The 13,787-nt window shown below is 43.2% G+C and overlaps 1 protein-coding gene and 1 pseudogene across 1 annotated transcript; both read left to right on the top strand.

Annotated features, from left to right (window-relative positions):
• Positions 1–4,776: 4,776 nt before the first annotated feature.
• Positions 4,777–6,231, top strand: LOC147446884 (uncharacterized; annotated as a pseudogene).
• Positions 6,232–7,460: 1,229 nt separating this feature from the next.
• LOC147446883 (carotenoid 9,10(9',10')-cleavage dioxygenase-like) lies at positions 7,461–11,743 on the top strand. The gene is made up of 14 exons (XM_086522828.1): positions 7,461–7,763; positions 8,025–8,095; positions 8,183–8,197; positions 8,287–8,398; positions 9,203–9,302; positions 9,419–9,481; positions 9,582–9,692; positions 9,777–9,961; positions 10,041–10,176; positions 10,268–10,385; positions 10,488–10,589; positions 10,677–10,931; positions 11,180–11,291; positions 11,483–11,743. Exons 1-14 carry the CDS (start codon positions 7,518–7,520, stop codon positions 11,504–11,506), a joined length of 1,650 nt encoding a protein of 549 aa, XP_086378954.1. The 5' UTR covers positions 7,461–7,517; the 3' UTR covers positions 11,507–11,743.
• The last annotated feature ends 2,044 nt before the right edge of the window (positions 11,744–13,787 follow it).

The raw sequence follows: 13,787 nt of genomic DNA, 5'->3' as shown, positions 1-13,787 counted from the left end.
GCGTAGGAAGTGGAAAACATTCTAGAGCTTTCTGGACCTCCTCCTATTGTGCATATCCCACAACCAATGCATTTCAATGCTTTGCATCTGTTGAAAACAGCAGCCCAGAGATTTTTGGCACTGCTCTTCTTGCGCACACCCCACAATCAGTGCATTCGGAAGAGACAACATTCAAGACAAGTAGCTGCTCAAGCACTTTTTGTGCTTTCTCAAGCACATCACATTTGGCATACATCTCGACCAAGACACTGCCAAGCGCGACAGCCTCTGGAGTTGCTCTTGTTGCGCACATCCCACAATCAGTGCTGGACAGAAAGCTCATCAAGCACTTTTTGTGCTTTCTCAAGCACACCACATTTGACATACATATTGACCAAGATAGTGCCAAGCATGACATCTTTTATCAACAGCCTCTGACTAACAATGTAATTGTGAATTGTTGTGCCCATATCAGCATCTTGCGTAGAGCCACATGCCTTCAAGGTGCATGCATAGGTGATTGTAGCTAGAGAGAGGCCCTCGCTTTGCATACATATCAACCAAGACAGAGCCAAGCACGACATCTATTTTCAAGAGAATCTGACGAACAATATAATTGTAATTTTTTGTGCCCATATTAGCATCTTGCATAGAGCCGCATGCCTTCAAGATGTATGTGTAGGTGATTGAATCTGGAGAGAAGACCTCTCTTCGCATAGATATCAACCAAGACAGTGCCAAGCACGACACCTCTTATCAAGAGCCTCTGACTAACAACATAGTTGTGAATTCGTGTGCCCATATCAGCATCTTGCGTAGAGCCAAAATCTTCAAGATGCATGCATAGGTGATTCCATCTGAAGAGAGGCCCTCGCTTCACTTGGCACTCAAGCCTCCAAGACAGTGCCAAGCACAACAGCTTTTTTCAACAGCCTCTAGCGGCCTAGCTGCGACCTCTCTTCGCATACATATCAACCAAGACAGTGCCAAGCATGACACCTCTTATCAAGAGCCTCTGACTAACAACATAGTTGTGAATTCGTGTGCCCATATCAGCATCTTGTGTAGAGCCACAATCTTCAAGATGCATGCAGAGGTGATTCCATCTGAAGAGAGGCCCTCGCTTCACTTGGCACTCAAGCCTCTAAGACAATGCCAAGCACAACAGTTTTTTTCAACAGCCTCTAGCGGCCGGGCTGCGTTCCTGCCTTGGCTTTACAAAGCTATAGAGAGCCCTCTTTTCAAGAGCCTATGAGTAACAACATAGTTGTTAATTTTTTGTGCCCACGTCAGCATCTTGCATAGAGCCACAGTCTTCAAGATGCATGCATAAGTGATTCCATTTAAAGAGAGGCCACCCTCGCTGAGCCCTCGCTTCACTGATCATTTTCAAAACTTGGCCCTTCAAGACAGTGCGAAGCAGGACAACTTTTTTCAACAGCCTCTAACGCGGGCTGGTTTGCGTTCTTGCATTGGCTTTAGAAAGCTATAGAGACTCGAGAGCCCTTCATCTCCCTGCAAGCTTGTAAAAATAGCCAAGAGTCCACGCTCCGGCCCTTGTCCCTATGCGTATCGTTGTCCTAGGTGCATGGATAAAACGATGGAGCCCGTGTGAAAGTCTGCCACGTTGGCTCGCCCTTGCTGGGCATATCCTCCTATAAGTGCAGTCCAAGAAACTACATTTGGGGAGAAACCCTCCCTCCGCATTCGTTGAAAACACCCCTTAGCTTCCTGGCCCTGCCCTTGCCCCTGTCGGGCATATCTTGTAATCAGTGCATTCCAAGAGACTTCATTCCGGACAGAAGGCTCGTCAAGAACTTGTGCTTTCAAAAGTACACCACACTTGGCATACATGTCAAGCAAAGCCTTGCCAAGCATGACATCTTTTTGTAACAGCCCCTGCCTAACAATCTCATCATGACTCTGCTTGCCCATGATAGAGTTTTGCATAATGCCACATGCCTTCAAAACACAAGCATAGGTGACCACATCCGGAGAGAAGCCCTCACTTTGCATCCGATAAAAACAGCCAAGCACTTCTTGGCCCTGATCTTGTTGGGCATATCCTACAATCAATGCATTCGAAGAGACTGCATCCCGGACATAAAGCTTGTCAAGAACTTGTTGTGCTTTGGAAACTACACTACACTTGGCATACATGTCAACCAAAGCATTACCAAGCACGACAGTTTTTGGCAATAGCCCCCAACTAACAAGCTCATCATGAATTTGTTTTCTTGTGTTGACGTCTTTCAAAGTACCACATGCCTTCAAAATGCAAGCATAGGTGACTGCATCTGGAGAGAAGCCCTCGCTTCGCATCCGCTAGAAACATCCCAATGCTTCTTGGCCCTACCCCTGTTGGGCATAACCTGCAATCAATGCATTCCAAGAGACCGCATCTCGATCGAAAGCTCGTAAAGAACTTGTTGAGCTTTCAAAAGTACACCACACTTGGCATACATGTCAACCAAAGCATTGCCAAGCATGACAGTTGTTTTCAACAGCCCCTGATTGACAATCTCATCGTGAATTTGTTTGCCCATATCAATGTCTCGCATAATGCCACATGCCTTCAAAATGCAAGCATAGGTGACTGCATCTGGAGAGAAACCCTCACTTCGCATACAATGGAAACAATTCAAAGCTTCCTGGCCCTGGCCGTGTTGGGCATATCCTGCAATTAATGCAGTCCAAGAGATGACATCTCGGTTGGGAAGCTCGTCCAGAACTTGTTGTGCTTTCCAAAGTACACCACAATACGCATACATGTATACCAGCGCATTGCCAAGCATGACATTCTTCTCCAACAACCTCTGACTGCATCAGGAGAGAGGCCCTCTCTTCGCAAGCGATGAAAACATCCAAGAGCTTCGTGACCCTGCCCCTGTCCTGCAATAAGTGTAGTCCAACCGACAACATCTCGGACTGGAAGCTCATCAACAACTTGTTGTGCCCTGACAAGTGAACCGCATTTAACATACATACTGGCCAACAAGCTCTGCAACCTGCGAACTGCGTGTGGAGAAGATTGGGTAGCTTTTGACGGCGTAGTTTTTTTTTAGAGCTTGTCAACGCTGGTTTTTTTTTGCCTGCCCAAAGGGCAAGGCTATAGCGTTGCCTTCTCTTTTTGCTGACTAAAATAGGAAAAAGGTTGAGTTGTATTTTTAAGCATTTTTTGATCAGTCAAAAATGTTGATTGGTTGAAATAAGATAGTGGGCACTCATTGAAATGAAATGATGGACATGTGTTGAGTTTTGAAATATGGAATGAACTCTCATATATCAAGGAAAAGATTTTGGGTTACCCAATGCCTTTGAAAGCATGGAACTTTGACAGCCTTACTTGTTAAATCATAAAGCCTTAGAGGCTCCGCAAATCACAAGAGTCACCTTTCCATTTTGAAATTTAAGAAGTTCTTTTAGCCACCTTTTCATTTTGAGAATTTAGTTCACCCTTTGAAACTTGAGGTAATAGACTAAAGTTATCATTTTTGTTAGTTAAAACTTTACGTTTATCATTTAGGGCTTTCACCTTTAAAGATTTTTTATTTTTATTTTTAAACATTTTAAAGCTAAGTTTAGAACTTGAAGATATAGAACTTTTAAAATAAGGTCTCCAATGATCCAATGAGGACCTAGAGTTTTTTTTTATTAGAAGGTAAAACTTTGAATTAAAGAAATTGAAAATATTACATGGATCCACAGGTAGGGGAAGGGTCACCCCGAGACGCTAGAGTTTTAGAACTTAGAACTTTAAAGCTTTTAAAGTGGGATTTACAACTTAGGGATCACAATTTTAAATTTGTAAAAAGGGTTATAGAGCTTAAAAATGTAGAATTTAAAGTGGGGTGTAGAGCATAGGGATTTAAAGCTTAGGGTGTAGAGCTTAAGGGTGCTTTTTTAATTCAATTCTCTGCGTTTATGTTTTTTTTTAAAAGCTTAAAGATATAGTGATTTTAAAGTGGGATTTAGCTTCAGAATTTCAAGGTCTAAAATTGACGTCTATTTTTTTTGTCAAGGGCTATTTTGCTTACCAAAACAATCTCAAAATTTGCTGTCATTTTTTGTATTTATATCTTTAAGTTAACGTTATATATGGCAAATTATATAAGTTAATTGCATTGTACAAAGCATATGAAAGGGGGCTTGAAAAATTGCATGTCAAAAAGAAATTTTTATCATGCCTAGCAGCCCTGGTGATTTTATCACTTGTTTTTTGGCCTGCTGAAGAAAAGGCCTTAGTGTTGGGCTGGGTTGGGCGTCCTTTGAAGGATGGCGTCCACGTGGACGGCCAGTAGGTTTTTAGCTTTGTGTGAAGGCGAGGGCTGCAGCCTCAGCCTGCAGGACAACATGACCTCGATGCAGGATGACATGACCTCGATGTGATAGAGGAGGAAAACAACTTCTACTATCGCGCGTGTACACAGATTGTGACACACAGGCACTCTCTCTCTCTCTCTCTCTCTCTCTCTCTCTCTCTCTCTCTCTCTCTCTCTCTCCCCCCCCCCCCCCCCCAGAAACCGGACGACCTGCACCTTCTTGCATCTGTCTGGTCTACAGCTTGCCCCCTTTCACCCATTATAACTTGGTCGTAAAATCCTCCTAATTCGAAGACTTCAGAATCGTAGCGTCGATGCAGCTTCTCCAGCTTTGCTTGACTAGTGTTGATTTAAACCGTTCAAGTGCCAAGGTCAAGCTTGCTACAAGCTATGTAGCAGGCAATGTTGTTTCTTGAGCATCTTTCGCATGTCGACCTGCAAATATCACAGTACATCTAGGGGGTGTTGATTATTAATGGGGACTTCTGTCAACAACTGGCTTTCCTTCTCGTTGTCTCCTTACTTGGCTATAGAGGAAAGATCCCCTGCGGAGGAAGCTGCATCTGTCGCTCATCATAATGCTATGCATGGCACATGAGGAGGTGTGTACAGAGGCGCTCACCTCAACCTTTATCAAAGCAGCGATCATGATCATCATCAACACCAACCGCCAGCTCAGTTACATGCGGAAAGTTTGAGCTCTCCTTTGAGTTCTGCTTGCTACAGTAGCGGCTGCACATCCGCTTCCTTATGCTTTGCTTCTTTACCTGCAGAAAATCACGGCTCCTTCACCTCTCAGATGCTTGATATTGCTCGCATCAAGCCACATTCAGCAGGCACCAGCAGTCTTTTCCCAACTCGTCCTCTTCATCTGGTAAGCATTCATGGTCGTTTAGCAATTTCTGCTCCTCATTTATCTGCGTCAGTGTAAGTGGCGACTCCCTGAAGTAAGTGTAATTAGTCACTCTTTGATCATGCTTCTTTGAGCCTTAATTATTCCTGCCTCTTAAACGAAGACATCGAACATCCACAACACCTACCAACAATGTGCATGCAGTTTTCTTGCTTCCGAAAAGCGATTATTACCTTTGCGCGTTGCTTCGCGAAGCTCCTTCACTCTCACCATGTTTTCTCTTCTGGCCTTCTGTAGTTATCTCTCGCATACACAAATCTGTCCTTATGCCGGCTAAGCTAGTTTACCTCTTGGCTGTCCTGCACCTAAGGTTCGAGGCAACTCGTGAATTAAAGGGACTTAGCAAGTATTTGTACATGCAGAATGGCCTCACTTTAAAGCTTTGGAGCAGTTTGCACCTGTGCAGCCGCACTACCTGATGAACACAGGTTTGGTAAATATGGTAGGAGGCAACGGCGATGCAGGCTGCGATTTAGAAGATCGTCACGATCCTCGTCAACACTATTTCCAGGCAGAGGCAACAAGTCATCATTGGCTCTACAGAACTTTGGTGTGCGAGTGAAGACAGAAGATGGGCCTAAGTTGGAAGATTTCCTAGGATCTGGAGGGCCAGATTATAACCATGCGGTAAATTTAAGCATGTACTATCATCACCCTCATGACCATTCCACGTTGGAGGTTGGGATCAACATCAACTCCACGCCCTTCCCCACATCATCATCTTCATCACCGTCATACAAGCAGATACCCCCCTCCATCCATGTTGTCGGAGCTTCTGGACCACTCTATAACCACAATGCACACAGTCTACCCCAGAAAAGAGCAGGTCCACTCCTTGATCATTACGATGTACAGTCAAGCAAGTTTCTTCACTTGCATGGCCATCAACCCAATCCCACGGCTAACTTTCTTCATTTTCCACCATCGCTGCATCCTCAAGCTCCTTTCGTGGTTGACAATTTGTTGACGACAAGCACTGTTGCAACGAGACATAGCTCCATGGTTATGGAGAGTTGAGGAGTGCATTAACGCTATGGAGAAGGCGTGCGAGTTTACGTTGCTGTCACCTGACGCTTCCGCTAGCTCGTGTGTGGTTGCAACTCGTCTCTCTTTCAATCTCTGACAGGAAGCCCTCTTCTCGGCATTGCCCAGCTCTGCCTGCCACAGTGCAAGCTCTCTCTTCGCTACACACACGCGCGCGCATATATCCACACGCCCTTTCTCTCCAACATGTACCCGTCTAGAGGTAAGCACAATTTCATCAGATCAGGCAAGCATATTGGCATTTTATCCCCACTCAAATCCTTATACATTCTTGCTGAGTTAAATCTTTTCAAGCTTTAGACTACCTCTCTATCCAAAACTTGTACCTTATTTATATGTCTTTGAGCTGCTCAGCTTAGCTCAATCTTCTTTTTGATCCTTGTAGACCAAGATCATCATCATCATACAAGCCAATTCTGTATTGTGCGCTTTCCAATTCAGCTGTATGACAAATTATGGATCCTTAATTTCAACTCAAACCAATTGAAACATAAATTCTAGTGGCCACGGGGGGCTTCTTGGGGCTTAATCAATGCTAATTTGAACATTCTGGAGAGATATATTGGGAGCTCTTGTTAAGAAGGGCACTTGATTTAAAGATGATGGAGATGGACACAGAGATGGAGATGGAGGAGGTGCGATAAGAGGAAAGAGCTATGTATGGGCAAGGAGGTGGTGCAAGTGAGGAAGGGGTGTTGTGCTCAGGGGGTGCGAGGGACGAGGGCTTTGATGACGAGCTGTCTATGCTACCGCGCCACACCAAGGTCATCGTGATAGGCAATAATCGAACAAAATCTGTTTTAGTTGGCTTGCAAGGAGTTGTGAAGAAGGCGGTTGGCCTTGGAGACTGGCATTGGCTGGTACAATGTCATGACATTATATCTCATTGCATTATCTTGGGAAGGTCTGCTTCTGCTTTGCTGTGTTGCATTGTCTTGACAAAAAAACAAACATCCCCCATACCACCTCTGTCAATCTTTGAATGCCTCTCTCTCGCACCTGAATTCCACATTTTAATTTTCATGTTTAGGGTTAGATTTTATTCTGCCTTTGAAGTAAGCATTCTCTCAGCTGCATTTATCTTTAAACAAAAAATTACTAATCATCTCTGCAGGCCATCGTGACCTTGTTTTTTAAGAGAAGCCACGTGGGCTAACGACATGCCAGGAATTTGGAATTGCCCACGAAGTAATGAATGAATGAATTTTCACAACCACAAAACGCGCCTGCGGATCAAGTCAGTCTCCTGTTCCGTCGCCATGGGTGTGCTTTCTGCAGTGGGCGCGAACTGCGAGGAAAGCCCGGATCATACTGGCTCCGTCTTCGTTCCCAAGCCATGCCCAAAGACTGGTGCAGCTGCGCATCTCATCGATGTCTTGGAGAAAGCTTTTGTTTGGGCTTTCTATCCCCACCTCTCCAAACCCCTTCATTATCTCCAAGGGAACTACGCCCCCGTGGAGGAGTGCGAGCCTATGCCCGACCTTGTCGTCGAGGGTACCCTCCCTGTAAGTGCAGAAATTTGATATGGCTTTCTTTTTGTTCCTCTTAATCTGTATAGCTCACCATGATGCTATAGCGTGTGGTATTAGTGGATGCGTCTATGCAGCCATCGTCATGGTGGTTCCTTGCGGTTTCTTGCCCATCCTTGTGACATAAATTGTTTACGCTCCAGCGCTCCTTGATATAGGATCCTCGTGCCAGGCAGGCGCACCATGTGTTGAGAGCTTGATAGCGATCAAAGTTTCTTTTTTAATTTTTATATGCAGAGCTGCTTAAACGGCGAGTTCGTGCGAATTGGGCCCAATCCTAAATTCAAGCCTGTTGCGGGGTACCACTGGTAAGGTGGCATGATGTTGGCGATTTTTTAAGCTCAAATCATTCAATCTTCAGGCACTTACGTTGTACTTTGATGTGTGCATATCAGGTTTGATGGAGATGGGTACGCCTTCTACCCCTCATTTATCTGAATAGAACCTGCTGAACATTTTGTTGAGTGCCTCACAAGACCACTCTGTGGTTTTTATGAAGGATGATTCATGCCTTGCGCATAAAGGACGGGAAAGCAACATATGCATCGCGATTTGTTCAAACGTCGAGGTTGAAACAAGAGGCCCTCTTTGGAGCTGCTAAGTTCATCAAGGTCAAACTCTGTCAAAACTCTGCTCATTTCTCTCTCTAAAAGACAAGTCTACTCTCTAGCCACTTTTAGTTGGGATCAAAGATGAAGTTGGTAACAATTGGTAATTTGGTCCTACGTGGAGACTGGGAATCCTACCTCATGGCTATCTTCTCTCGGCTATTATCCGTTGATCTGTTGACAACTGTTCATAGACAACAGCGTACTGTGAGTGTCTTCTATGGCGAACTCTTATGCTTTCATGGGGAGTGTATTTGAATAATCTCATCGTCCGGAATGAACTTTGAAGAAACAGCATGTTTGGGGTGTTGGATGTTTCGGTGAGATTCAAGCACTGTTTTTCGAGGTGCCCAATTTGATGGCCATAGTGCTTGACAAACCAGTGGCCATAGCGATGCACAATCGTAGGAGGTCAGCTTAAGCCTCCTGATGTCTCTGTAGCCAGTTTCCAGAGGAAGTTTTCCCACCAGATGTTTATATAAATCTCATCATGAGCAGTCACTGAAGGCGTTTCTATGACGTGTTTGTGGGACATAATAATTGTTCGCTGACGAGATTAGTGGGGTTGTGGTAGTATTTAGCTTGTGTATGTGTGTGTGGGGTGGGGAGGGGCATATTTGGGGGAGAGAGAGGGGAGGTGTGCACGGAAACTTATGTAGTACCTAGTATCCCCAGTTCCTATAAGCAGCTTGGAACTCTTGACGTAAATCCGTTTTTATCTCCCCATGGTGTAATCTAGACAGCTGAGCTAACTGTTTGTCTTGGTGCATAGTTACCTTCTGAGGTGCTGGTGTATGTGCTTGTCAGATTGGGGATCTGAAAGGAGTGTTTGGATTCTTGATGGGGCAAATCTTCAGCCTTCGTAGCAAGTTTAAAGTGCTTGACCTTTCGCAAGGAACTGGCACAGGTAAACACAATTTTACCTGTAGGGGTTATACTTCTATTATGCGAGGATAGATTTCTCTTTGATGGAATGTGGTTGCTATATTGTAAGAATGGACCTCCATGTGTGGATTGATGTAGGTAACACAGCCATGACTTATCATAATGGGAAGCTTCTTGCTTTACATGAAGGAGACAAACCATGTGAGTCTTTTTTGTCTCTGTTTATTTGAGTCTCTCTCTGCTAGTAAGGGAAAAATGTTGGTTGATTTACTGGGATATGTGCACATGTGCAAGCTTGCAGATGCTATTAGGGTTCTAGAAGATGGGGATCTTCAAACATTGGGTTTCTTGGACTATGAAAAGCGATTGACTCACCCTTTCACAGCACATCCCAAGGTGGATCCAGTAACTGGTAAGTTTGGTATCGGTAATATCTGAGGGTGTAGAAATTTGTGATACTGAAACAGTCTCGTGGGCTCTTTGTCCTCTGGTACAGGTGAATTGTTCACATTTGGATATCAGTTTGAGCCTCCCTATTGCACATACCGAGTCATATCCAAGGAAGGGGTCATGCAAGAGGCAGTCCCTATCACCGTATCTGGGCCCGTCATGATGCACGACTTTGCCATTACAGAGAACTTTGCCATCTTCATGGACATGCCGCTCTACCTTCAACCCAAGGTGGGATACTGATATTATGTTTAGGTGTTATTGCTTTAACAATGCAGTGTGTAAGATTTTGAAAACTTTGCATGTTTAGGAAATGGTCAAGGGAGATCTGATCATTAAGTTTGATGATACTAAACCAGCAAGAATAGGGGTTCTTCCTCGGTATGCTAAGAATGAATCTACAATCAAGTGGTTCGAGCTTCCTACATGCTATGCATTCCACAATGGTGCGCTCAATGTACTCTCTATCGTTGAGTATTGGTATGGAGGCTATCACTCCTGAGCTTGTGATGTTAATATGTGTGTGTGTGTTTTTAGTCAATGCTTGGGAGGAGGAAGACGAAGTTGTTCTTTACACATGCAGACTCCCAGAAGTCGACCTTGAAATGGCTGCAGGGCCAGTGAAGGAGAATTACAAAACATTTCAAAATGAATTGTAAGTCTAGACCCTATGCGTCTTCTTTCTGTAAGAGCCAGCCGTCTGGTGCATGTCTAGAGCAGGTGGCTAAAATTGATGAGCTTCTTGCCCCTTCGTAAGGTATGAGATGCGGTTCAATATGAAGACTGGGAAAGCTTCTCAAAGGCAGTTGTCGCTTTCTGCTGTTGATTTTCCACGTGTCAATGAGAAGTACACTGGAAGGTAATGGTTCTTCCGAGGTAACTCGTCACTCGCCTTCATCATTTGGATGATGATTTCTTTCTTTATATAATTACTTTTTTATGCCAGGAAGCAGCAATACGCTTATTGCAGCATGCTTGAGGACTCCACAAAAGTGAAAGGGCTAGTCAAATTTGATCTTTGGGCAGAGCCTGCATTTGAGGGAAAAAGTAACATTGAAGTGGGGGGCAATGTGGAAGGTATGATTATATTTGGCCAGGGGAGGTACGGCTCAGAAGCTATTTTTGTACCTCGATCCCCTGGAGAAGATGAAATGGAAGATGACGGCTACCTTATCTGCTTTGTACATGATGAGGGCTCTGGGTATGTTGGTTCTTATTTCAATTGGTGATTACATTGCTCTATACTCATTGCCGGCTTCATGTATTTCTTTGAGTTCTAGTGTTTCATTATAGCACATGTGGTCTAGGTCTTTTGGTTAGAGAAGCCTCCCCCCCCCCTCTTCCCCTTTCTCATGTTCTCACTTGCTTGCTGATATCCTTGTGGCATGGAGAGCTATTTCAGCATTTGAATACCAAAATTTAGTGTTATACCTGATTCTCTTGATGCAGGAAATCTGAGGTGCGCATATATGATGCCAAGACGATGGTGCCTCAGCCTGTCGGTGTGGTCAAGCTTCCCTGCAGAGTACCCTATGGGTTCCATGCCTTTTTTGTCTCAGAAGTAACTCCACTAACCTCCTTTTTGAATTAAAATGTGCCCATGTAGACATGGATGTGGCAATGTGCGTACTTTATGTTAGTAGAATGTATCAGGAGAGGGAAGACGTATATGCCTGCACGCGGGCGCACTCTCGCACTCTCTCTCTCTCTCTCTCTCTCTCTCAGATTTTCTCTCTTTTGTCTTTCAAACAGGAGCAGCTTCAATCACAGATGTGACTGAAGGTGACGACCTAATATCAAGAGTGTATGTTGGTTAAAGGCGAAAGGGTCTGGTGGTGGGCTCTAATTGTGGGCAATATACATAGATATGTGGGCGGAGGTGTGGTGCGTTCTACATCACGAGTGCCTCTTATTGTAAGATAGAGAAGCGCACAAGAATTATGGATGTGTAATATACTTGTATGTTAGTTATCCTGTAACATGAGACCTCATAAGGCAAGAGTTTTCAAGGTTGCCATTTGCTTACTTATTCTGTATTCTCGCTCAAAAGTGAACATGACTAGAGCGTTTTAATTTTTCACTAATTGCCATGTATTGTTAATTTAAAAATCCTTGAATTTATCAAACATTTGTTTGGGGAGAGAGAGAGAGAGAGAGAGAGAGAGAAAGAGAGCTATTGAGTATGGTCTTTAGTTCGAGTTCTTGTCGGCCGTTTCTTGACATTCGAGTCCCAACGTATGGGTGATAAGTGTATTGCAGTTCAACAACTATTTTCTTGGCCTTGATTTTAAGGTCAAACTAATGAGGCAACCGGAATTTTCCCAAAGCCTAAGGTGTTATTATTCGGGGTTTGCAGGTAAAATACCCAATGTTTGACTTGCCACGTTGTCTTACGAAAGATTCGTTAAAGAATGTGCATCTTCTAGTGTTGGATATGTGTCCCTTAAGGGGCTTCATAGTAATAAAAATTTGATGTAAATATGTGATTGTTTTCAACCATTACTGATGTCGGCATTATAGCCTTGGACTCGATGTGTGCGAAATATGTTGTTTACTAAACTTGGCACATCTCCAATGGAAAGGTGTTGAAGGTGCATTGGCTATATTTTAGGTTTTGGCATGTTAAAAACATGTAGAGAGGGGTACAAAACTTTAACGCAATGCTTGACATACGAAAACATGCCTTAACAGGGGAAGGGAGAAGAGAGTACAGATGTTTGGGTGCCTTTCTTTCTTAGAGATTGGATCCTTCCATCAAGAGGTCGCGTTTGGCTTTCTTTGAAATTTGTTTGAAAACGCCTTTATGAACTTTCATCTTGTTTTTAGTTTGTCGAAAGGTTCCTTCACTTCATGGCCTTATATTGCTTTTAATTTTAATGTTTTAGAATGTTCGAAGTAGATCTCCACCACACTTTTGGCATTCAAACGAAGTAGTTCGGATTATGTGGTGGAGTTACATTTTGTTAGCTAGATGATGAGTTTTGGATGCGGGGTTTTTTCTAATCATAACAATGAATAGTGTGACATGGAACAAATGCTTTCTTAGAGAGCTAGAAAGCATCATGACAAGATTTCTTTTTAAAATTTTTATATTGATGAGTTTTGAAGTGAGAAATTTTGTCAACTCAAGATATTGTATATAAACAATCCATAGAGGACAAGGATGAAAGGTCTTTCATCTCCTATTGGTAGACATGTGTCCCTCAAGTGGAGACGTGAAGCTTAAAAGTAATGAAAACTAAAAGAATTTATGTCCTTTCGAAAGGGTGGGGTCTTGACTTCAAAAGCTATTTTCTAAAGTTTCAGTTTTTGAATTTTCATTTGTTTTGTCTTAATAAAAGACACACATTGATAAGGTCGGTTTTTTCTCCAGCCTCTGAAAATAAGAAATTTACTTTTTAAGCATTTTTTTTGAAAATTTGCATTTTTTTTTCAAAATTTACAAGGAGCATTCTATTGCTTCTTTTTTTTGCTTAGATTTAGACTTTTCAGAATTCTATACGATAAAATTGTAAGATATCTATGCTCTCACATTGCAAAGCAGAAATTTAAATGTGTTGAAAGGTGTACATTCACAATGTTGATTCTATAAATTGGGTAGAAAAGCTAATGTATATATTGGTAAAACATGGCACAACCGAGCACCAAATCCCATCTATACATGTCCTCTTGTGAGGTTGCGATAAGGAGAGTTTCAACACCTTAATCCACCTCACACTGGGTAACCTGACCCTCAGTGATCAGCTTCAAAAACCTCACCATTAACCTCACAAAAAGCTACGCAAACTATATAATATGAGACATCATGGCTACCCAATATATATTATATATAAAAGCCATAGCCATCTCATGTGTCAAGTGAGCCACCATATGGGCAATCCACACAACTTTTGTGCAAAAAAAGCAGCATGTGTCAAATTATGCCCATGAAGAAGGATTGCAACATCAAAGTGCAAGATGGTGGGTTGTACAGAACTACACTATTGTTGGAGGAAGACACACATACTAGAATGGTACTTACTTCAAGTGGGCCCCATATCTTTCAAGCCACCCCTAG

The sequence above is a fragment of the Adiantum capillus-veneris genome, chromosome 11 (genome assembly GCF_014529385.1).
Source record: "Adiantum capillus-veneris isolate H3 chromosome 11, ASM1452938v2, whole genome shotgun sequence".
Taxonomy (NCBI): Eukaryota; Viridiplantae; Streptophyta; class Polypodiopsida; order Polypodiales; family Pteridaceae; genus Adiantum; species Adiantum capillus-veneris.
Note: the sequence above shows the minus strand (reverse complement) of the source record. Positions and strands in the feature narration are given on the sequence as shown.

Excerpts from the sequence above, each read along its gene's own strand:
- LOC147446883 (XM_086522828.1), top strand. The coding sequence starts at position 7,518 with ATGGGTGTGCTTTCTGCAGTGGGCGCGAACTGCGAGGAAAGCCCGGAT. Across the intron at positions 7,764-8,024 it reads TCGTCGAGGGTACCCTCCCT|AGCTGCTTAAACGGCGAGTT; the intron begins GTAAGTGCAGAA and ends TTTTATATGCAG. Across the intron at positions 9,693-9,776 it reads CAAGGTGGATCCAGTAACTG|GTGAATTGTTCACATTTGGA; the intron begins GTAAGTTTGGTA and ends CCTCTGGTACAG.